The sequence below is a fragment of the Macrobrachium rosenbergii genome, chromosome 48, assembly GCF_040412425.1.
Source record: "Macrobrachium rosenbergii isolate ZJJX-2024 chromosome 48, ASM4041242v1, whole genome shotgun sequence".
NCBI classification, from domain to species: Eukaryota; Metazoa; Arthropoda; class Malacostraca; order Decapoda; family Palaemonidae; genus Macrobrachium; species Macrobrachium rosenbergii.
Genome location: NC_089788.1, coordinates 1,575,634 through 1,599,456, shown reverse-complemented (window position 1 = coordinate 1,599,456; position 23,823 = coordinate 1,575,634). Strand labels below are relative to the sequence as shown.

Below are 23,823 nucleotides of genomic sequence, written 5' to 3'. Positions count from 1 at the left end.
GTACTGCATGCAGCCCATTACAATCTACTCTTGGAAACACACAAAAACACTTCCAGTGACGTCATCGCTGACGTCATCGATAGAAGTTCTTGAGACTAATTGATAAACACAATGGTGTTTTCACTCTATCGATTCGACAGTGTTTTGTTCCCGATACGCTCGTGTTAGTCACAGCTTCCTGACGTCACATCGCTTCATCCCGTGATTGCTGCGGTCATTGTACGCTTCAAACCCTTAACCTGTTCGTTTGTTATTCACAATTCTCTTCCTGCAAAAGGAGTAGAAATATGAATAACGATTCCGTAGTAACAAGAAGGATTTTAATCTTTTGAAATAAAGGCTGCACAGTATTCCTTTACCAAGTAATAAACTGTAGATCATGTGGGCAAACTTGAGCAGAATGTTGCTATAATGTTTTACTTGCTTTCCTGCAATGGTTACAAACCACTCCCTCATACATTTTTGGATAGAACGAGCCCCTGGCAACAGAGGGTCATAGAGGTCTGTGGTGTTTGTTATGAGGTGGCGGGGAGATGTAGAGCAGTTGTGTCGAGCACAGGTGTGTTCCTACAAACGGCGCTTCCAGAACAGACATTAACACAAGACAAATCTCACGGGATAATGGAAAAAGTGCCTCAAACTAGTCAGCTCTTTATTGACTAAAATATCAATGATTTTCAAGTGGGCTACTCTCCAGCGAGTGTTCATATTTAGTTACATCTGCTATATTATACATCCCTACGAGAACTTTTATCACAATTCCTGCACAATGCTTTGAACCTAAGCAGGACACCATTATTAAACTTGATTACGGTACCATTACAGTATCTTTAAATCACCCATGAACCTGTACTGACCTTTATCTCTGGACGATGAGTCACTGCATTGAAACTGTGACCGTTCTATTGGCGTCTGATAAAAATGTTACAATCAGAAACACCATTGCTGAATGAGAACAAGGCTTGGGTTATCTATTAATGTTTGCCAAACATTCGCATCGTCTTTGATGTCAATAGGCCTTGAGTACGTTTACTAGAGTTCATTATATATATATATATATATATATATATATATATATATATATATATATATATATATATATATATATATATATATATATATATATATAACTTTGGCGTTTGTATCTCCTAAGATGACCTCATCCTCAACTTTCTCGATAGCATTATTTTCTTTGAAATTGGATTAAACAACATTGGAGACAGAAGGCATACATGTCTCAAACTTATCTGATGATATATATATATATATATATATATATATATATATATATATATATATATATATATATATACATGGTGTGTATGTGTTTGTGATGGTATTAAGTAGCACCTTACCACAGACTGCAAATAGTTCTGAAGCGTTTGAGCAGTCTGTAGGAAAGAACATAAACTGACGGTGCAACAGTTTTTCATTTTAGACATAACAATTCTCCATTGTATAAGAAAAAGGTGTGAACAGACAAAATATCCAAGATAGTAATCATAATTCACCGTTAACTCAGTGAATGTAAGAGGAAGGACCTGAATGTCATTCGCTGCAATAAAGCAAGATTTAAAGACCCATGTAAACACTATAATACACGTTGTAACCGTATATTTCAGATAACACTTCTGTATCCTCGCTCACTGGTGAAATACAGACAAATAATATGTGACAACAGAACATTACAAAGGACATTTCAAGGGACAATTTTCCCAACCTAGCCACTGGAAGGGGCAAGCCAGCCCAACTTCAGCCCCGATAAATAGGGAGGGCTGGCGTCAGGGAGGGCGCCACCCAACCATAAAAACCTAACAAGCCAAAAACCTAACATGGAATAAGCCATAATAAGAGACCTTATACAGAAACGAGCCTGAGTTGAGAAGGAGGAGGAGAAGAAGAAGAAGAAGAAGATCCACAAGGACATTTTCCCAAGCGTTCCGTAATTTCCTGGGACATTCAGCAGCTTCCTTGTTTACATCGAGGGATCGCAGGAGGTGTCTTCTTCGCCCCTCGGTGCATTTCGCTCCTTCAGGATTAGTTCGCCCCCTCTGTTCGCCTGCCTCCGTCGCGTTGCCCTGTTATAATGATTGCAGGTAACTGTCTTTCGGAATCTGCGAGGATTTCGGTGCAGGAATTCAAAAGGTTTAATCGCTAATTACGTAGAAGGTCCCTCGGGGGTGGAGGAAGTCTATATCCTTGCCCTGCCCACCTGGGCCTTTTTTTTTTGGGGGGGGTGTCCTTTCGTATCCTGCTTGCGTCCGGGAGTATAGATCTTGTATTATATCATATGGTGTTTATTTAATCCTTTTTTATATTCAATAAACGTCAAATTCCAGTCTATGGCTCAATCCAGGGGCCGAAACTTGTTTTAGGGTAGACGTAGGTAAGGTAGGCGAGGGTGGGGTAGGCAAGGACGGTTTCGTAATGGGTTGCCCCACAATTTTGGGTTGACCCCGGTGGGGAAACCTGGGTCTAAAAAGTAATAAGTGCAGAAATCACAATGTTATAAGTGTAAAAGATCAATACATGATGCATAGCCTATCATCAGTATGAATATTGTTATTATTTTATTGTTAATAGCCTGCTACTATTTATTATTATTATTATTATTGTTATGATTGTTATTATTCATAATATAAACCCCTGTTCATATGGAACATACCCACAGGGGCCCCTAGCTTGAAATTCTCAGAAAAATTTAATAGACATGAAAATATAGCAAAGGCTGGTACTGGGATGGAGCCTAGCCTAACTTAGGTAAAACTGAAGACTACTACCGCGCCCCTCGGATTCATTAATTACCAGTTTACGTGCAAAAGGGCCGCCGCGTTTGATACCAGCCCCTTGAGGATGAAGGTAACATCATAAAAGACAGTAAATATTATAAAAAAAAGTAAGCAGAAGGCAGTAAATATTCCAATTGGCGAGGGGCAGGAATCAGGCTGCGGTAGTAGTCTTCAGCTTTACTGTAACCTAACCTAAAGCCCTGATCCTCACTTGGTCTAGGGGATTGCTCCCCTGGATGCACCTCCCCCCATCTAACCTGATGGAGAGCACATTAAAAGTCACAGGGTATCCTAATGTGCAGGAGGACATTATGTGTCCTAACCTAACGCACAGCACCAGGTCCCAGGATCCTACCATTCAAACAGGACGTAGGGTAGAACAGCACAAATGCGACCTGGTTCCTGCCAGTCGCCAACTGGAATGTTTCAGTCTTTTCATGTTTTTGTCTGTTGTTTATTTGTGCAACATTTACCATCTTTTGTTTATGTATTTAAGTTCATTCCCAAGGGCGTGGTTCTAAACATGGCCCCCATTTTGTACGCAAGCTGGTATTTACCAAATTGTAAGGGGAAAGTCGTATGTAAGAAACATTGTTGGTGTTGTGTTGTATAATGCAAAGACAGCTTTGTTTGGTTTTGACTTAGTATTGCTGAGAATCATATAAATACCTAGAGGAAATAAGTGATAGACTTAAGTAAATCAAAAGATTAATTTTTTAAATATAACATGCAGTAATTGTAGACTTTTAGAATCCACACCATCAGTATCTGTAACATTTGAATTCCCATATTATTAGGCTGTAATTTAAAGCTTGAACATTGTTTATCATGTCAATATACTTTTAGAAGTTAAGTTTTATAAACATTGCTTATCAAGTCAATATCTTTATTGCAGTTAAGTTTTACTTTTCCGATGTAATTATGATAACCAGTCAAGTCATAAAATATTTGGCAATACAGGGTACTTTAGTTCTCCAAGATTTTGTCAGTAGCATAAAGACTCTCATTAGGTTGAATTCTGCAAATTGGGATCATATGGTTATCTCTTGTCCTGTCTAGCCATACTTTGACTTGTCTGGTGTGACTCTCATTATCTTTTGTGTGACGCTGTTTCTCAGAATGGGGCAAATGGAACTTTGTGTTATTGCTTTCGAGACAAAAGTCTGTTTAAGATAGTGGATGTGCTCTGTGTGTCATGTGTATGCGTCCTTCAAACATCTACAGGAATATACTGTATAAGAATTTCCTAACCTTCTGTGGATTATTGATCGTATACAGTATCTAAGGAAGTTTTCCTTACAGTGTTATTGGTAGAGTTATATCAAAGGCTTTCCTCAACCCAGATTTTACTTTCAACTTAAATTCACTTCAGCACTTTTGCATAAGTTGCCCTTGGATTGTGTCATGCCAGTTATTGCAACTGTTGACCACGTCAGGCTTTGCATTCCCAGTTGATACGCTGCTGTCATAATTCTGAATTTTTATGCATATCATATAAAAAGATGAATTTGTAAAATAACAGTAATTAAAATTCAGTAGAAAAGTGAGCTTTTCAAAGGCCCTACGGCACTGTATACAGTTTTACACTGGAATGTAATTTAAGTTTATGCATGAAGTATTTTAAACACAGTTTCGTACTCAGACTTATATGTTTATCATTTCAGCTGGAGAATTACCATCTGAATTTGGTCGTATAAGGAGATAAAGAAGATTCAGTGGACAATATAACTTCACCTTAACTCAGGTAGGATGATTGTAGTTTGTCCCTTGAGAGAGAGAGAGAGAGAGAGAGAGAGACCTGAAATTCAGGAGATGTCAGCAGAGAGAAGGAATGAGATCAGGAGATTCCACAACTGAAGATGCTGGAGTGGACATTGTGGACATCTCAGATTTGAGAAGTATTGGCTATTGAGTATTAACTTAAGTGTGTGTCACCTTAGACATAGAACGTTGTCTCTGCTGCTTGTATAGCAAGAGATACTTCTCGTGTGTCTGCTGTAGACTAGGTCAGTGATGCATGTGGTGTTAGTTTATGGTGTTGATGTAGGTCAGTGGTGAAGAATGGAAACAGTTATGTGAGAGGACAAATCTGAGGAAAATGAGTAGAGAAGGAAATGGGCTATAACAGACACATTAGGATCAGAAAATTATGAATTATTATTACATATGTTTAATGTCATTTCAAGACTGTTAACATGACGAGAAAGCTTCTGAATAATGGAATATGTTATTAACATAACGAAAAAGCTTCTGAATAATGGAATATGTTATTAACTTGATGAGAAAGGTTCTGAATAATGGAATATGTTGATAAGAAAAAGAGGAAACAAGTAAAGTATAATGAGATCAATTGTTATAGCTATTATGAAGTGTGTTATAGAGAATACGAAGTCTTGTACAGTTATACAGCTGTCAGTGTAGTTTTGGGTCATATTGATATGAGCTAAAATTATGAGTTTCAGACTTAAATTAGGTGTAATCTTACCTGAAGGTAAATGCTTTATTCCTCATTAGACAGTAAATATGGTTTTAATATGCTTAAAATTACAGTAGTTTTATAATATATTGTGTGTGTGAGAGAGAGAGAGAGAGAGAGAGAGAGAGAGAGAGAGAGAGAGAGAGAGAGAGAGAGAGAGAGAGACTGTATGGTTGTAAGTTTGAGTTGCTTATAGCATCGTTTTTTATGGCATAGTGATTAAATTTTCATATAAATTTTTAAATAATTGTGCTGTAGAATGTCTCTATCAAGCTTAAAGTTACAATACCGGTAATATATGAAAAAAGAGAGGGAATTTATGGGCTAAGCAGGCAGACAGACGTCAAAAACATTTGTGTAAGTTCAAATAGCATACAGCGTGCTTGGGATGGTTTTTTGATCGAGTAAATTTTTGTGCACAGTACCAAATAACTGACTTCATATCGGTGGAATCCACTAATGCCATTCTTTGATTGCTTCATGCACAGCAATACAGTTCAGTACTTAACTTTTGAACATTGTGGTTTAGTGTAAGGGAAAATCCATAATTATTGATTCCAAGTACAGTAATGTATCACAAAAATCTGGTAATAGAGATTTATGTAGTCAGATGTAACAGAATACTCCAGCGTTGGAGATGGGTAAACCAAGTTAATTTGTTAGTGAGAATGTCCTGACAGTAATCTAAAGTGAAACAGGAAAAATAGAGAAAATTTTTAAATACTGTAACTGCAGCATGTGGTAAAATTGTGGTAGTACCGTGAACACTAGTATTCAAAAGCTAATTTATTTATGAATGATAAATTTACCCTTTTTACCACTTGAATAGTCTTCTTTTTACAGGTTGTGTGGATTTCTAAATGGGCAGCATGAACGAAGAGAATTCCCAAAGCACGCAGCGTCGCGGCTCCCCTCTGATGAAACTCCCTGCGTACGTCCTTGCCCTGAGACCATGGTCGTTCAGCGCTTCTCTCATGCCCGTTCTCCTGGGATGTACCCTTGCCCACAAGACGGCTGGAGAGTTCAGCATTGTGGGCCTCATCACTACGGCACTGACGGCCCTGTCGGTTCACGCTGCCGGCAACGTCGTGAATACTTACTTCGATTACATCAAAGGCATAGATAGTAAGAAAAAGGCTGATGACAGGACCTTGGTCGATCAGATTCTCTCGAAAGATGAAATAGCAACGTTAGGGGTAATTTTATATTTAGTTGGATGTGCTGGATTTGTGATACTGACCATGGCCACCAGTGCCCGCTTAGAGCACTTGGCCCTCGTGTATTTTGGAGGACTCTCCAGTTCATTTTTGTATACTGGGGGTATTGGCTTGAAGTACATTGCCCTTGGAGACGTATTAATTCTGGTTATATTCGGTCCCATCACCGTTTTGTTTTCTTATATGGTTCAGACCGGCCATGTGCAGTGGGTCACCATCTTGTACGCTATCCCATTAGCTCTGAATACTGAGGCGATTCTCCATTCCAACAATACAAGAGACTTGGAATCTGACAGACGGGCAGGAATAGTAACCCTTGCAATTCTCATTGGCTCCACAGCATCCGAAGTGCTGTACGCCATCTTTTTGTTTGCTCCGTACACTATATTTGCTGTGTGGGGGATGAAGTACTCTATATTTTTCTTCCTTCCCCTAATTACGATCCCAGAAGCATTTAGGTTAGAGAGGCATTTTAGAACTGTTAGTAAAGGACCCATCCCCAAGAGGACTGCCAAGCTTAACACCTATTTGGGTTTCCTGTACGTTTTGGGGTGTGCCCTTTCGGATCCTTCAAAGTTACCTTTCATCCTCTGATTAGTTGGAGGGAAACTTGAGATTGTCATTGTTTTTCTTATGTATAATGCTTCACTTGAGCATACTGAATACATTTTTCATGACATTTGATGTAACTGTGGTACTTAATTTATTATATTTTTATACTTGAAGATTGACATTGTTACGTCATTTCTGTAACTCATTGTACTGTACTTTTACCGTTTTCCAGTATGGGTGCCTGAACAAAAAAAAAAGATAGTCTGTGTTTATATTGGTATATTTATACTTTTCTCTGGTTACGAAGCGTTTGAAAACATATGCCTTACGATCCAGCTACAGGAATGTGAGATTTCTGCAGTTCGTCACGCGATCAATGCAAGATTTTGACGGCCCGAGATACATTTCTTAAATTGCAACGCAGTTCGACTGCGACGGATCTTGCGATACTCACATCACTTTGACTTCCAGTAAATTTAGCCTTGCAGGAGTGTTTGTATATGACGTCGTCAACTGCGCCTCATTTGCAGTGTACTAGCTCTTGTCATGTTGGATTCCAACACAGTAGCTGCATTTATGTATGAATGTATGTTTTAGAATGCAGGAATCTTTGTATTTATGGTGTGAAAGAAAGTATTATATGGCATCGTTCACTGTTTATGGACAATAGATGATACATTAACATACACAACAATGTATGGTCTAGGATTCATGCGAGTTGTAGGACTCTGTAGTGTAAACCTGCTATTACGGCAGCTTCCAGCGTTGATTCTGAAAACGGTCTGCTACTTGAGCAGACCACCACTACACAGGGTTGTAGATTTTTTTTAGTATTTATAATAGATCTTTATTCTTTATACTGTATTATTAGAGCCGTCAAGGACAGGATTTTCTGGTGCTGTACTCCTAATTTATTGAATGTTATATTCTGTCAAATTCAACGTTACAGTGCTCCAGGTGTGGTTCTTTCACCAATAAGTCTGTAAATCTACATTCTAGTTTTCAGTAGGAAGTGTTGTGATGAATTTTAAGTTTTTAGGCAAAAAGGAAAGACACCAGTACAAAAAAATTGGTTCAGTAAAATGGTTTCAAATCAGAATTGTATTTTTTCCCAAATTCTCTGAACAGTCCATGACAGTGGTTGCAGTGAGCTAATTGTCCTGATACAGTGTCTGTTTGATCGTGAAGACTCAGGGGTCAAAGGGAAAGAGTTATGACACATCTGTGCATATAACAGGTCCAAGGGTGTTTCAAACAAAATTGAAATTGTCAAGAAAATTTGAACATTGTTGATCTTAGGTTATATACAGTATGTTCAAACAATACACTGTACCTATAAAATGGTAGGGTATATACTGTGTAATTTTTAAAGTACTGTATAACTACTGCCAGTGCCTTCATTTTAGTCTCCGTTACAAAATAGAATGCATAAATTAGTTTGTGGTGGTGTTTGCCAGCTGCGAGGGACACTCTCGTAAATTGCACCAAGCCTGGTAGGAACCAGCAAACACTGCTGTGAGAATATGTTTGCTGAAGGGTTGTATGGTGCTGCTTATTTAAGGGACAAAGTTCCTAAAGTCACATTGTCAGGTGAGAATGGGTGAAGTCTTACTGTATACATGTAGTGATCTTTTTGCTTATTAGTAAGGGAAGTCTTCACATTACGAGATAGCAGAGAGAAGGGAACTTGAGCATATTCATGAATGTGTCAAGGTTCATAGACTTTGCTGGAACGTTTCAGCATTGCACTATTGAAGGTCCCTATAGAGATAGAGAAGGTCCCTCATTGAACATTGAGCCAGGAGGGAGACGAGAAATTCTTCATTTTTATGGAAGTCTCTTGAAACAAAATTATTGCTGGGAAGATAAGAAACTCACAAAAATCACCCCATACGTCCCTACAGTTCTTCAAGTCGTGCTTCTAGCTAAGAGGGAGCTAGGAAAAAGAAAGTGGTTTGGGAAGTCTGTGCCTCTTATTACAGAACTCTTCACAGAACACTTACTGTAGTCCTATATCTTTGTAGGTCTTCATTACACCACTGCCCACTGTCATGAACGTATGTTTAGCTTTAGTGTGCATTGCAGTAAAACATAAATTGCTATTATTGCATTGCATTTACTGGTGTGTATTAAGTTCAAGGACATATTTCAACTAATTATACTCTTGAAGTGTATTTGCAAGCATTGTACCCTTCCTGGAAGTTTTATTGTGAAGACTGTATTTCTTAATTAAACTGCTTTTCATATACTTGAATTCTGGTTTGCAGGCCTGATTGTAGTGACAAATCTACTTTAGGTGGGGTTATTGTTTCAGAGACATTGATAGACCCACCTGTAGAAAGCTTGAATAAGTTTAGTATTGTCTCATTACACAAAGATGTACTGTGCTATACTTTTTCTTGGCAAACGTCAGTCCCAGCAAGGATAACCTAAACGAGGTTATGACAGATATGTCATAGAAAAACATTCGCAAAGTTTCAGTCAGATATGAGGAACGGATATTTCTTCTTGCTATAAAAGAGGATTATTCAGCTGGGGAGGTCCAAACCTACATAAGTCATTGTTATGAAGGAAGTACAAGCATCTCTAGATTGGAGGACTTAGACAGAGACTGGTTGAGGCAGCATTTCCTACAGAATTGCCAACAGTTAGCGCAGACTAAGCTGTCAATATAGCAGTGGCTGCAGCCTTGGTTGTAGATGAGCTCACTGGTGGTAATGTTAGATGACCTACGGAAGACTGTCTCCAAAACTGCAGTGGTCAAAGGCATAGGCATAGGGAATGAAAATGACAGTGTTGAGACTGCAGGTGGCAGTGACCAGTATGAAACAGCCTAGGTTGAGAAAAAGTCAGTTGAGATAAATCAGCAATAGCCAAGAATTTGTTATGGATTACTAGGGCCACTGTCTTTTCAAGGTAATTAGTGAAAAATGCATCCACTGTGCAGGAACTTCAGCAAAAGCAATGGCAGAGGGTACAGACAAGTTGGAGGGACAAATTCTGATATTGTCGGGCGAACAAAGCGGAAATCCTCCACAGTGGTAACAGAGTGTTCCATGAAGGAGACTTAGGAAACACGTTTCGTCAATAGAAAAGACGGGAGAGGATGAGACTGGAGAAAGTCTGTTCCCTGCTTCTGAAGCTCTTTGACACCAGAAGGCATTGAGGGTGAGGAGGCCTTATCCAATGTGATTTGAGTCTAGACAGCAGGTCCTGTGGTATGATGCGATGAGGAAGAGTCAAAAGAAGCATTACTGGAGACTTTGGACTAGTAATGCTTGTAAACCTGTCTGTTAGCAAAGAAAAACCACAGATCTACAGACCAGTTCATTCATTTTCTTCAGAAAGTACTGTTAGCTCTTGCATGAAGGCACATTGAAGGTGGATGTTTAATGGCATAAAAGCACTTCAAGAATTTCCTTGTACTTTCCTACAAAAACAAGCATAGGCAATGGGGAATGGAACAAATTACAATACCATAAAATTATAATGAATATTATGAAGTAATTCACATTAATAAGCTGACAACAGAAATGGGGAAATGTTACTGTGAACCAGAAAGAACCATTAAAAAATTTCATTCACAGAAACCAGAACCGAAAAATGTCAAAGCATGTCAAGAAAAGCTTTATGTATTCTTAAATAGTAATAAGCCCTCATACTGCAATTGACAATGACCTACCTAAAATTGAAATAAAGCTGCTAAAATTAAATATTTAAAGAATCACAATCACTGAAGAAATCCCGATTCATAACATGCCAGTGGCGAGATGCTGACCAGTTGGAAAGCTTGAAGGAAATCATAACAGGTGTAAGTAGGATTTCTGGCAGAAAATGCAGAGGTTAAAAAGAACGAATAGAAATCGAAAGGCTTCAGTCCATAAATGGGAAATCTAATATGAAATTGTAGGTAATGTATCAGTACTTGTTGTCTATCGCAAGTTTGTTGGAAATCCCAAATACCTGAGGTGAGTACACTGCATTGAAACTTTTATTAATAGTACTATATAGTATTAATATTTTTTTATAGAAACTCCACTTAGTTACATTTTATTCATGGTATTGTTTTACCAACATGTATCAGTATATCTGTAGAGGAGAATAACTACAGGTTATTGTATTGTTTTTCCAATCTTATACAGTAAAATCTTAATGATATTGTAATCAGATAAAATCTAATCAACCCTGTTCTTTATATAAGGACATATCTAGTAGGCCAAACTTACCAAAGATAAGATTTTGGGCTCAGTGGTGGTTAGGTTAACTATATTCTCTAACTACAAACTGTGTTGTACATATTGTACACAAAGAATCACACAGTAATATTTGGTAGCAGTACAGTGTACCTTGAATCCTGTTTGATTTAGATTATTTTCTATTAACAGAGGGAATTTACTGTTCTCTTTTGGTCACAGTAGCAAAACAATTAATTGCAAATGGTCCTAAAATCAAGAAGAGTCATCTCTATGATTGAAACTAAATAATGTACTATAAAGTTTTAGTGAAACAAAAATATTTTTTAAAATTTATTAGTAACACAATAAAAAGCATTTAATCAGCTGCATTAACATTAAAACTAATTGTTGCTGTCATGAATCTGTAAAGAGAAAAAAAACTTCTTAGTGGATTATTACACTCAATAAGTGAAAACCGAAATATATTTTTGCTGCACACTGTACAACCATTTAACTGCAAAAAAGGCATTTGTAGCAATTGAACAAAACCTTCAACTGCACATATCTTCAAGCAAACATTAATATTTTCTAAAACATGGTTTACATTTTACAAAATATACAATAAGCAGCTTGCACAGACTTTTCATGTGTATCTGCGCATATCTTTCTAACTCTTTAACAGAAAATGCCAGGTTCTTTAATTTAAGGTAGCAAACGAACGTGTGATGGAAATCGGAAAATCCTAAAAATCTGTGAAACTCTTTCTTTAGCTAGGCTTGGAATATGGCAATGCGAATATTAGGTATAATATCAAAACATTTACTGTAATTTTGTAATCATGGAATCTCCCACCACAAACTTAAATGTATGACTGTGATCAGTACAAGATAGTTTAAAATAAATATGACTTCCTATTCCCATTTATACTAGAGAGTCTTACCTCAAAACATACATAACGTCAAAGTTATCATTTTTCTGCAAATTTCAGAAATATTTCACTTATATGCCCAAAGCTGTCCAAGTGATGGTATAAAATGGTTTATATATCGAAAAGGACTGAATTTTTAAAATTTTCTTCACGTTCTACAGTAGGTAGCTATCGGGAACAGCCAACATCAAGAGTTTTTAATAATAAAATGTCTGTAATTTTAATAACATGTTCCATCTCTACAGAGGTTAAACAAGTTCAGGACGCGTTTGTCCAAATATAAGTACTCAAACTTGTGCTTGTGAAAAGTAAATATGGGATAAGTGATATATTATAATCTTACCAAATCTGCTATTTCGGCCCAATCCATAGCTTGCTGATATTTATCGCCACGTGAAGGTTTGCGGTCCCAGTTCCAGAAGGTGAACTTCTTGAACTGGCAAACTGCTTTTAATGTACGAGGCTCTTCAGAGTTTAACCCTGGTCTTGTTTCTTTAAGAACTACACCAGTATAACCTTCTGGGATTGGCAGGACATTCCCAGTCAAAGGATAACCTCGAAACACTCCGTGGAGAACTGTTGACAAAGGAAGACGAGCTACAGTGTACTGTACTATAAAAAAATCTACTAACTTGACAATTAAGTGATTACAGTATATGTTTTGGAAAATTATTACTATTTTAACAATTTTCAAACAATTTTTTTTACTATCTTCCACAGAGGAATGAGAATTAATCTCAATAATTTAAAGTGTGCACAAGTTAAACCTGTAACGTACAACAGGAAAATGTGAACAAAATTTATCAGTACAAAAAAAAAAAAAAAGAAAAGGAAAATAGTCAAAAAAAAACGTATATATATATATATATATAAATATATATATATATATATATATATATAAAATAGTCATATATACATACACACATAAATGCAAATGTATAAATAATATATATATATATATATATACATACACACACACACATATATATATATATATAAATATATATATATATTTATAAAATGGATTTACAATATCCATTTCCCTCTATAATGACTCAGTTTTACACTCACCCAAACATCAAATCAAAATCTGGTTACTCTAATAAAGAAAAAAATTTAAAAGCAGCCTAACCATGGCTGTTATGTTTACAACCTAACCAAAGCTGTACTGAAAAGCTAATATCTTTTTCAACTTGACAGATACAAAATGCCTAATAAGAGAAATTAGAAAAAGGCTATACAAGAATCGTAGCTTTCCGACTTATCTTGCGTCTCCTGCGTTTTAGATTGTACTGTTGGTGCAAACCACTCGCTTCTCCATTTTCCTTAACCCTAAATCAAACAGTTATGGGGTGACGAAGGAACCGCAAAATTATGAATACGGGAAGATAAACTGAGTTAATTTCCTCAAGGGGGTTTGTAAAGCATGCAGAAATTAGTCATAATAGCAGAAAATAATATAGAAATGCATCTATATTTAGCCAAGGCTACAGGAAAAATAAAAAAAAGGCATACCAAGAGCTTTCATGTTCTTTCAACACGTTTTTGAGGTACACAAAAAAAAGGAGTACTGAGCGCTTTCGTGTTCTTTCAACACATTTTCAAGGACATAAATAAAGGAGTACCAAGTGCTTTCGTGATCAACACATTTTCGAGGTACATAAAAAAGGAGAACCAAGTGCTTTTGTGTTCTTTCAACACATTTTCGAGGTACATAAAAAAAGGAGTACCAAGCGCTTTTGTGTTCTTTCAACATATTTTCGAGGTACCTAAAAAAAGGAGTACCAGGTGCTTTCATGTTCAACACATTTTTCAGGTACATAAATAAAGAGTACCAAGTGCTTTCATGTTCAACACATTTTTGAGGTACATCAAAAGTTTTTTCATTTTCTTTCAACACGTTTTCGAGGTACCTCGAAAATGTATTGAAAGAGCACGAAAGCGCTTGGTACTCCTTTAATTTTTCCTGTAGCCTTGGCTAAATATATTGTCACACGCTATTTAGTGACATATAAGCATACAAATGCATGAATGGGATGTAATATAGAATTCAGGCCCAATAAGCGCTGGGACCTATGAGGTCATCCACCGCTGAAAGGAAAATTTGAGGGTTAAAAGGTCGTAAAGCTGTAATAGGCGGAAAACCTTTTGCAGCTGCTATGAAACAAGCGTTAGGAGAGGACTGAGGAAAATAACCTGGAGGAAAGAGAATATGAAAGGAGGTACAGTAAAAAAAAATAAAAAGGAATAGCATTACAGTAAAAACAAGTAAAAAGGAATAGGTAACGCCTACAGTGCACCATGTGAGGTGCGCTGGCGGCATTGCCCCGCTATCCTAACCTAGGATGCCGTTTCCTTCCTCACAAGGATAGGAGGATGGTATAACCAACCCGGCTTCGGGTGTCTGGACCACTGCCTAAATTTATCGTTAAGCTCAAAATATATAAAATAGATTTTACAGTCCTATGGCCCATACCTATCATTTACATTTACCTTTCTCTTCCTCTTCTTCCTCCTCCTCATCTCCTTCATTCGCCACGGTTTCCTCAGTTACGTATTTCGTAAAATACTTGGCGACATCGGCGTCGCCATTATGCTCTATGCTGCACGGCAGATACTGCACGTGGTTTTCCTCGCTGCTTTTCCCCGGCAACGAATCCAGGCATATTTTAGTAGACATTTCGGTGGGCCTATGTGATGATTGTGTTTATAGGATCCTGATTGTGATTGTGTTGGTATAATGTTTCGCGCGTAAAAATCCTGAATAGGAGTAGTAGCAGCAGTAGTATTTGACGGGATTTTTCTCTGGAACGGCTCTCTTTTTAATTTTTCGATTTCGCCTTTGTTTAAGTTTATCGTCTCTGTTATACTATATATGTTTTTTTAAATATAAAATCCTTCCTGTTTTCTGTTTCTTCTTTGGATAGGTCTGCAAATAGTAATAGTAGTAGTACTAGTAGCATTAGTATTATTAGTTGTAACGTAGTGGGATTTGCCACTAAAACGGGTCCCATACTTCTTCTATTTCTCTTTTTTTCCTTCTTATAAACGAGAGTCATGCATATAGACGGGGAATCTGCTTTAGTAGGCAAGAGCCCGTGCTGGTATGAGGCCAGTTAAATAAATAACGTAACCGTAGGGACGTGGCAAGGAATTTCGACGTCACGCAGACCATGATGGAGAGAGAGAGAGAGAGAGAGAGAGAGAGAGAGAGAGAGAGAGAGAGAGAGAGAGAGAGAGAGAGAGAGAGAGAGAGAGAGAGAGAGAGAGAGAGAGACTGTTTATTCAATTTAATAATTACATCATTCTACGCAGACCATGACGATCAGAGAAAGAGAGAGAGAAATTGTTCGTTCACTAATTACATCATTCTTCCTCAGACCTTGATGATCCGACAGAGAGAGAGAGAGAGAGAGAGAGAGAGAGAGAGAGAGAGAGAGAGAGAGAGAGAGAGAGAGAGAGAGAGAGAGAGAGAGAGTGTGTGTTCAATTTGATAATTACATCATTTTCGCTCCTTGGAGGCAATGTCGGAGCTGATATCCGGGGAGGGGTTTTCTAAAGGCCATTCGTAACTTTATTGTAAAAGACTTTATAAACCCTCACGACTGGTAGACTTTACCATAAACGCCTGCTACAGACTTATAAGACTCACTGGGATAATTACTAAAACATTATTAATGCTGCAACAACTGTAAAATTGCACAGCAAATTTTATATTGGTAAATGTGGCGTAAGCCACCTTGCTATCTAGATACATAGTCTGAATAGTAGTAATGTCTCTCAGTTTAAAATTACACATTTGGTAAATTGATTATCAGAATGTGAAATGCTTCGTGTGTTATATGATTTGAAAATCACAAAGAAAGGAGGACGTTATGCATACGAAAGTTTCTTTCGCTAGTCTATATGAACTGTTCTATTTACAAGTGTCTCATAGACTTATTGGTTGGACGCAGACTATGACATGTAACGGGAACATTAGACTGTATATAGCAAACGGTACGACAATTATTTAGATTTATATGCATTAAAACGAGACTACTTTATTTAAATAATCTCACTTACATCATCAGATAGCCTGATAAATGCCCAGATACCCAACTAAATCAATCCGGTTGGACGCGCAGACTCAGACTGTGACATGTAACGGGAACATTATGCTGTATATAACAAATTGGCGACAATTATTTAGAGTTATATGCGTCAAAATGAACCTACCCCATTTAAATAATCTCACTTACATCTTCAAATACGCAGATAAATGCATATAAAATAAATCAAACCGGTGCCCATATAACCAACTTAAACCAAATGGTACGACAATGATTTAGACTTATATGGTCAAAATGAGTCTACCCCATCTAAATAATCTCACTTACACCTTCAGACAGACCTATAAATGCCCAGATGCCCAACTAAACCAACCGTCTTCCAAACCAGACAGACGATTATAACAAATTTAAACAATCATTTAAATTAGACTAATCCATCTAAACAACCTCACTCACACCATCAGATAGACGTATAAATGCCCAAATACCCAACTCAACCCCTCGCCATCCACGAGAACCAGTACTTCAAGGTGTCTGGGGTATGGCATCCAGCGCACGTTTATTATGTACACAATCGCCATCGAGAGGAAGAACAATCATCGACTCGTCCGTCGACATTTCCGCACGTGCTGTCGAAGTTAATTGACCGTCGACATGGCCGTCCGATGCCAGTACGAAGGGACCGACAACATCGGGGTATTCACGAAGCTGACCAACGCCTACTGCCTCGTGGGCATCGGGGCATGCGCCAATTATTACAGGTCAGGAGGAGGAGGCCCATCGGCCATGTCTCTTTGGTGTCGTAGTTTTCCGAATTATTATTATTATTATTATTATTGTTATTATATTATTGTTATTGTTATTGTTATTATTATTATTATTATTATTATTATTATATTATTATTATTATTATTATTATTATTATTATTATTATTATTATTATTATATTATTATTATTATTATTATTATTATTATTATTATTATTATTATTATTATTATTATTATTAACGTGAAAAGGAAATTTGGTATTTCAATTGTTTTTTTATTCTTTTTAATTTTAAATTTCAATCGGGGAAATTGAAATTTGGTCATTCGGGAATTTAGGCCCAGGGACGAATTATCCGTATTTCCGACCTGGATCCGGAAATTGTATCTTTATATTTTAATTTTCAATCGTGAAATTTAAATTCATTTATTTATTTTCAACAATGAAATTGAAATTTAATTTCGGCTGCTTTGGGAATTCGGGAATTAGGCGTAGGCCTATCGGCCACGTCTTCCCGATGTCGCCCTTCGAAATATCCGTATTTTTAGGCCTATTTCCGACCGGAATCGGGAATTTGTATTTTTATTTTCAACTAGGAAATTGAAATTTAATTTCGGTTGTTTTGGTAATTCGGGAATTGGGCCTCGGGATGGATTTAGGCCTATGTAGGCCTATTGGCCACGTCTTCCCGTTTGTTGCCCTTCGAAATATCCATTTTTAGGCCTATTTCCAACTGAATCGGGAATTTGTTTTAATTTTCAATCAGGAAATTGAAATTTAATTTGGGCTGTTTTGGTAATTCAGGAATTAGGCCCAGGGACGGATTTAGGCCTAGGCTAGATCGTCGTGCATCAGCTACAAGTAGGCCTATCGGCCATGTCATTTTTTGGTATTGACCTTGGAAATACCCGTATTTTTATGGCCGTCAAATACCTGGAATTTGTATTTTTATATCAATTTCCAACAAGAAAATTGAAATTTAACGAAAACTAGTCCTGTGGGTCACCAAATTTTCCCTACATTGCAGCCTAAGCTTATCTTTGTCTCTGGGGTCATGAATTACTTGTGGGTGGGGGTCCAGGAGGGGCAAAATCCCCCCCGGGCTAGGTTAGGACACAGCGTCCAAGGTTAGGTTAGGTAAAAGTAATTCCAGTTAGGTCACGTTCCCTCTTGAATGCCCACAAGGCCTACAGTAGACCTGACCCCATACTTGGGATTTGATTCCTTCGGTTTCACCGGGCATTTGCCCTGACCTGGCAAGGGCCCTGATCCCCGTGCTAACAGTGGAAATGAAGACGTAAACCTGTAAACATTAATGGGACGGCCGCACAAAGATATGTGCTAGATTATTAATATAATTCCTTTGAAGAATGTAGGAAAGGGTGTATATAATCCAGTACGTTAGATAATTCGAGAAATTTATGCGAGTCATTCATTCTGAAAGTTCATCCATCTAAAAGACTTTAAAAAAAAAATGCATTTATCTTCAATAAAAGCAGTTTCATAAAAACAAAGTACATTTTATCCCATATGAAAAATGCATATTCTTTAGATATATGTATTTAGATTACATTCATTATATTTTGTAGTAATGTTTTATATTTATTGTGATATGTAAATAGCAAAAAATTTTGGATTTTGCAGCATTTTTGAGGACCACCTCAGTGAAGTCATCCCGGTTGTTCACACGTCCGTTGGAGGATGTCGAATTGTAGGCTCTATGGTTGCAGGTAAGAAGTTGATATGGCCTCTTTTATAATAGCGTATACATGAGAAAAAGAAGTTCAAATAAAGCAAATGAAGTTAGTAAAATCTAATGTCTAGGTGACTGCATGTCAGAATATGTCGTCTAATTATTTTGGTTCTGTAAAAGAAGTTTGTTCATTTTGAATATTCGTAATCCCAGGCTGTTTTCAGTACTTCCTCTTCGTGGTTTCTCCTTACTGTGTTTCCCCTCCATCCTCACAACCTTTGCCTGTTCGAAAATGAACCCTCAAAGGGGGACCCACTACAATTGTTCCTTGATCAGTACTCTATAAGCGGTACTAAATGTTCTTTTCAATATCCTTTTGCCTCTTAGCTTCATTACATTTCATCTGGTACCTCTGGCCTCTTTCCACCTAGCAGGTCACCTTTGGTTTCTTTCCACCTAGCTGTCACAATTTTCCAGCTTAACTGCTTCAATTTTCATCTCTCCATTGGTCAATCTATTACTGTACAGTATTGGATAGTAATATTCAACATTTAGGTTTCCTATTGTATGTCTTCTGAGTTTCAGACTTAGCTTTCCTAAAGCTGTTGTTTTCCTTTATAGCTTTCCTAAAGCTGGTGTTTTCCTTCCTCTAGTCATCCTGTTTGTGGTGTAATGCTGAGAATATGTTTCACCGACTTTCTTAGAACCAGTATCATCTTCATTATCCTTCCAATCAGTTTTAAAACTTTTTTTTTTTTTCACATCTTCAACAAGTATGTTGACAAATTTGTGTCTCATCACATTCCCTCTCCACCAGAATTTTGATTTCTCTGTGTTGCTGTTGATTAATTTTACCTATTACCATGTTTATTATGTATGTACTGTTGTATAGCATGTTTTCACTCTTGCTAGCTTATCTATTTTTCTACTTCTTACAGCCATCATTCTCCATGGAATGTGCCTGTTTTCCATTATCTTTTCTTTTCATATTTTTTGGGGGTCCAAAGATTTTTAGCATTTGTGCCTATTTAAAGGTAATTTGTGACTGGGCCAATTTGTAAATTAATTTTTAATTTATATATGGAATTGGTCATTTTTAGGCAAAGTGGTTAGCGTCTCCCCCCCCCATTGCTCCTTTGGGAAATATATGCTAGCATGCTGGAATAATTTTGTTTGGTGTTATGCCACTTATGTCTAAAAATTCTGGGCAGTTTTGGTATTTTTAATTTCAAATTCAAGTTTGTTTCTTTAAGAATACAAACCATCACTTGTACATCGCTTGTTCAGTGATTGGACCAGTTTTCATCAGAGACTCCAGTTTCCGTATTTTTGAAAAGTGCAAATTATCCTGAATTTGCAGTTTTCAAAAGAAATTGAAATATCTTAGAAATGTTTGTGCTTGGTTTCAAACAAATTTGCTCTACATTTTATCAAAAACCACAGTGGGTAGAGCCATTTTCAGTGACAAACAAATGGTTGAACTCTACTTTTATGCACATTATTCAAAACCACAGTATTTTTCACTGAGAAATATTCACTAATTACTGTATTCATTTTTCATGACTAGGAAGAATTGCAAATACACAAGGTGATTATCAAAATGAGGCAGAAGAGGGTTTTAAGTTGAAGATAATGTATAGGGGGTTTCACTGAAAATTCTTAGTTTTAAGGAAGAATTGCAACATCACAAATAAAATGTTTACAAAAATATATTTTAATCCCAAATAAAAGTTTACAAAACATATTTTAACAAGTAACCATCATGGACTTCTATAGAAAATACTGTAGAAAATAAAAATAATTCTTAGTCTCTGCATGCATGGTGCGATTTTGTCCTTTCCAACTCTGTCAGGTTATTTTGTCTGGGGAAACTGCTCACACAGAATAATGTTATGTAGCATTTATGGTTAAGAAATGGTTAATGGTTTGTATGAACAAATGTAAGGTAAATTTATTGTATTTTTTTTTTTATATTTAGTTTTTGATCACTCAATTTTAAAACCTCTGTTCACAGGAAACAGACATGGCCTTCTTGTTCCTCACACGACAACAGATCCAGAATTGCAGCATCTCAGGGATCATCTACCAGAAAAAGTCAAAATTCAACGGATAGAAGAAAGATTGTCAGCTCTTGGTAATGTTATTGCCTGTAATGATTACATTGCTCTCGTCCACCCAGACATCGATCGGGTAAGTAATTCCAAGTAGAAATTATTAAACTTAGTACAGATTGGTTTGTGAATGGTTAATTTTATATTAGTTTAATTTGTGGGGATTATGAGCTGCATGTAGCATATCCTGAATATAGTAAAAAGTGTCCCTAATAATGGAAATTCCGAGTCATACAAGTGTTTGTAGGATATTTTAGGATAATGAGAAGGAACAGTGAACATTTGAGACTATACAAGGTGCTGGTGGAGTACTTCTAGAACTAACAGGCCTGAGATAGCTTTTCTCTCTCTCTCTCTCTCTCTCTCTCTCTCTCTCTCTCTCTCTCTCTCTCTCTCTCTCTCTCTCTCTCTCTCTCTGACTAGGCTCCTTAAGAGGATTTTAGTTATAAAGAAAGTTTGGAATTTTGAGCTCTCAGGGGTGACCTCTACCTTGATAGAAGGTTTCATGTGTGTATCATCCTGAAATTGATTACTTGAGTAAATTCTGCACTTTCGTTGGCTCCTTTTTGTTGTACCTCCATTATTTATAAGATGTATGTGCTGTATGGCAATTATTAACTTCATGTACATTGAATTTTATAGGATAGATGACTGATTTGTGTAGCATTTCAGCATTTGTTACTTGATCATGTAAAGGTACATAAGAAGGTATTTTAATTGATTTAGATAAAAAAGGCAACATTAAATTTGTCAGTTTCCTTCACCGTGTTCAATTCATGTTGTGAATGACAAACAGGTTGTCCTGAATAAAATTTCACAGAATATGGGAGTTACTCATTAAATCTTGATTTATATTTTTAAAAGAATATACTTCATAGAAAACCAGCAGCTTTCAAGGGGATTAGTATTAGTTGTGATAAAATTAGCAGTTCATATGGTAAAACATTTATTTTGTTTCATTTCCTATTCTTGTTAATAGTTTGATAAAATTTGCCTTGCATTTTATTAACAATACCTATTTATTTCAGTATAAGCAGTTATTACATATTGCCGTACTACCTTAATGTTTATATAATTTTCAGTTGCTTATTACATAGCATTTACTTCCAAGATTAGGAATTTTGCCTGTAAGTTAATCCTCATGCTATTTATAATTGGTATCTGAAATGCATAGAACTTTTTTCTTTACCTTACCTAGTGGATCGCATCTGTAAACTCACGGACTTTTAATCAGAGGATTGGATCTTAGTGAGAGATGAAAAATGGAGCAAGGCCAAGTTGAAGAAATATAATTGATGGTTAGGAAGAATACTTTTAGTATCCTCAAGTACTTTAACCACTGAGTGACATTCTCAGACTCATAGGGTTTGCCCCAAGGATTTGTGCTCAACTGGCCAGAGAAATTTGGAGCAGTGTGAAAAAGGTATACAGTACAGCTAATTACGAGACGGTTGAAAAATAAATTTATAAAAACAGCATCAGGGACACCTTTGGTTTTTCCTGTGGTGCAATGTGGGGTACATCATTCTCCTTTTTGAGGTACATGTAGGTAATTAACTTCATCATGGTCTTGTCTTCAGCCCAAAATCATAAGATCTTCCACTTTCTCCCCCACAGGAAACGGAAGAAATTATACATGATGTACTGCAAGTGGAAGTTTTTAGGCACACTATTGCAAACAATGCCCTTGTTGGATCTTACGCAGTAATCTCTAATCAAGGTGGCTTGATCCATCCTAACACCCCAATGCAAGAGTTGGATGAACTTTCCATGCTTCTTCAGGTTCCTCTAGTGGTAAGTTGCAATACATTTCCTTTGGTAGTATTGTTTCCAGAATGTTGTGTCAACAAAACTGTTTGATTACCACTTGCAAAGAGTCTGTACATATAAGTAATATTTGGTTCTGTGTCCTATTACTTGGATTGTTCTTAATCCATTCACACTAAATGGTCCAACATCACCTGGTTTCATAGGCGAGACAACGAAATAAATGCCAGGTTTCCTTTTGTAGGGAGGACTTGTCCTACTCTTAATGGCCACTGTTCAAGTTTGCATTTGTTGGTTCGTGACTGGGGCGCCCTGACTGTACTGATGTTGGGGCATTCATATAACAGTTACTTGTACCATTAAAACTTGAGCTAATGTTTTGGTAATTTTTGATGTGTGAGAAACATAATTTCCTAATATACTAATAACATAATATGTATGGGACATGTGTTTTCAATCTCTGGATTTAATCAAGACGTTAAACACTAAGTAGTGAACAACTAGGTGATAGTTATTCACTTTTTTAGGTATAGTTACTCATTGCTACCAGAGTGATTTAACTCAAGATACACTGGTTGCCTCATTAGTTATTTCTTGATTTTGAAAATTCTGCAAACAACTAGATACAATTATATAAAAAGTGAAGTTTTGAAAACTTTGAGATTTTTTTATTCAAAGTTCACAGGTTATGTTATGATAATTAAACAAAAGTAAAGTTCTTAAAAAAGTCTCCATATTTACAGGCAGGGACTGTAAACAGAGGGTCCAATGGCTTAGCCGCAGGGTTAGTGGTTAATGATTGGTCTGCATTCTGCGGCATGGACACCACAGCAACCGAACTGAATGTCATCGAGAGCATATTCAAGATAACGGATGTTCCACAGTCTGCAATTTCCACGACTATGAGAAATGCTCTGATTGACAGGTATGTAATTGACTGATTGATTGATTTGCGAAATGTAGGCTATTAGCCCAACTGTTGTGACTCGTTAAATCTTGTTAGCTGGGCGTTATGACATTATTTAAAATAGGGGGGTTTGTATCTGTGAAACAAATTCTTTAAAGCTGCTTATTTCTAAAAGCCTTTGTTGCTCCTAGGTTTGTTTTTGTTGTTGCCATATCTGTTCTTAGTCAGTGTATCTGCACATTATGTACAGTAAACCCCCTGTATTCGCGGATTTCTCTGTGGAACGTATCTACCCATTATTCGCGGAAAATTTGCCCATTTGCAGGATTTTTCACTGAGAAATATTCACTAATTATTGTATTTTCATGACTAAATGCACTTTTTGTGGTA

The 23,823-nt window shown here is 36.7% G+C and overlaps 3 protein-coding genes across 3 annotated transcripts in view; 2 read left to right on the top strand and 1 right to left on the bottom strand.

The window, feature by feature from the left end:
* The first annotated feature begins 1,748 nt into the window (after nucleotides 1–1,748).
* On the top strand, nucleotides 1,749–9,288 carry heix (UbiA prenyltransferase domain-containing heix). Its single transcript, XM_067091129.1, has 3 exons — nucleotides 1,749–2,096; nucleotides 4,454–4,533; nucleotides 6,109–9,288. The coding sequence occupies exon 3, from the start codon at nucleotides 6,126–6,128 to the stop codon at nucleotides 7,074–7,076; it is 951 nt and encodes a 316-aa protein (XP_066947230.1). The 5' UTR covers nucleotides 1,749–2,096; nucleotides 4,454–4,533; nucleotides 6,109–6,125; the 3' UTR covers nucleotides 7,077–9,288.
* Nucleotides 9,289–11,547: 2,259 nt separating this feature from the next.
* On the bottom strand, nucleotides 11,548–14,931 carry LOC136831173 (ribonuclease H2 subunit C). The gene is made up of 3 exons (XM_067091128.1): nucleotides 14,631–14,931; nucleotides 12,481–12,713; nucleotides 11,548–11,631 (listed from the first exon to the last, which is right to left on the bottom strand). Exons 1-3 carry the CDS (start codon nucleotides 14,815–14,817, stop codon nucleotides 11,611–11,613), a joined length of 441 nt encoding a protein of 146 aa, XP_066947229.1. The 5' UTR covers nucleotides 14,818–14,931; the 3' UTR covers nucleotides 11,548–11,610.
* Nucleotides 14,932–16,713: 1,782 nt separating this feature from the next.
* The window catches only part of eIF6 (eukaryotic translation initiation factor 6), an 11,665-nt gene continuing 4,555 nt past the window's right edge, over nucleotides 16,714–23,823 (top strand). Inside the window, exons 1-5 of the mRNA XM_067091127.1 lie at nucleotides 16,714–16,950; nucleotides 18,600–18,685; nucleotides 20,663–20,838; nucleotides 22,377–22,553; nucleotides 23,270–23,451. Of these exons, the coding sequence (XP_066947228.1) occupies nucleotides 16,844–16,950; nucleotides 18,600–18,685; nucleotides 20,663–20,838; nucleotides 22,377–22,553; nucleotides 23,270–23,451 (728 nt within the window). The 5' untranslated portion in view covers nucleotides 16,714–16,843. The remainder of the gene's footprint in view (nucleotides 16,951–18,599; nucleotides 18,686–20,662; nucleotides 20,839–22,376; nucleotides 22,554–23,269; nucleotides 23,452–23,823) is intronic.

What these genes read in the sequence shown, in the direction of transcription:
- LOC136831173 (XM_067091128.1), bottom strand. Translation starts at nt 14,817, where the DNA reads ATGTCTACTAAAATATGCCTGGATTCGTTGCCGGGGAAAAGCAGCGAG. An exon ending in GGAAGAAGAGGAAGAGAAAG is followed by an intron (nt 12,714 to 14,630) that starts GTAAATGTAAAT and finishes CTTTGTCAACAG; the next exon opens with TTCTCCACGGAGTGTTTCGA. An exon ending in GGGCCGAAATAGCAGATTTG is followed by an intron (nt 11,632 to 12,480) that starts GTAAGATTATAA and finishes TTCTCTTTACAG; the next exon opens with ATTCATGACAGCAACAATTA.
- heix (XM_067091129.1), top strand. Translation starts at nt 6,126, where the DNA reads ATGGGCAGCATGAACGAAGAGAATTCCCAAAGCACGCAGCGTCGCGGC.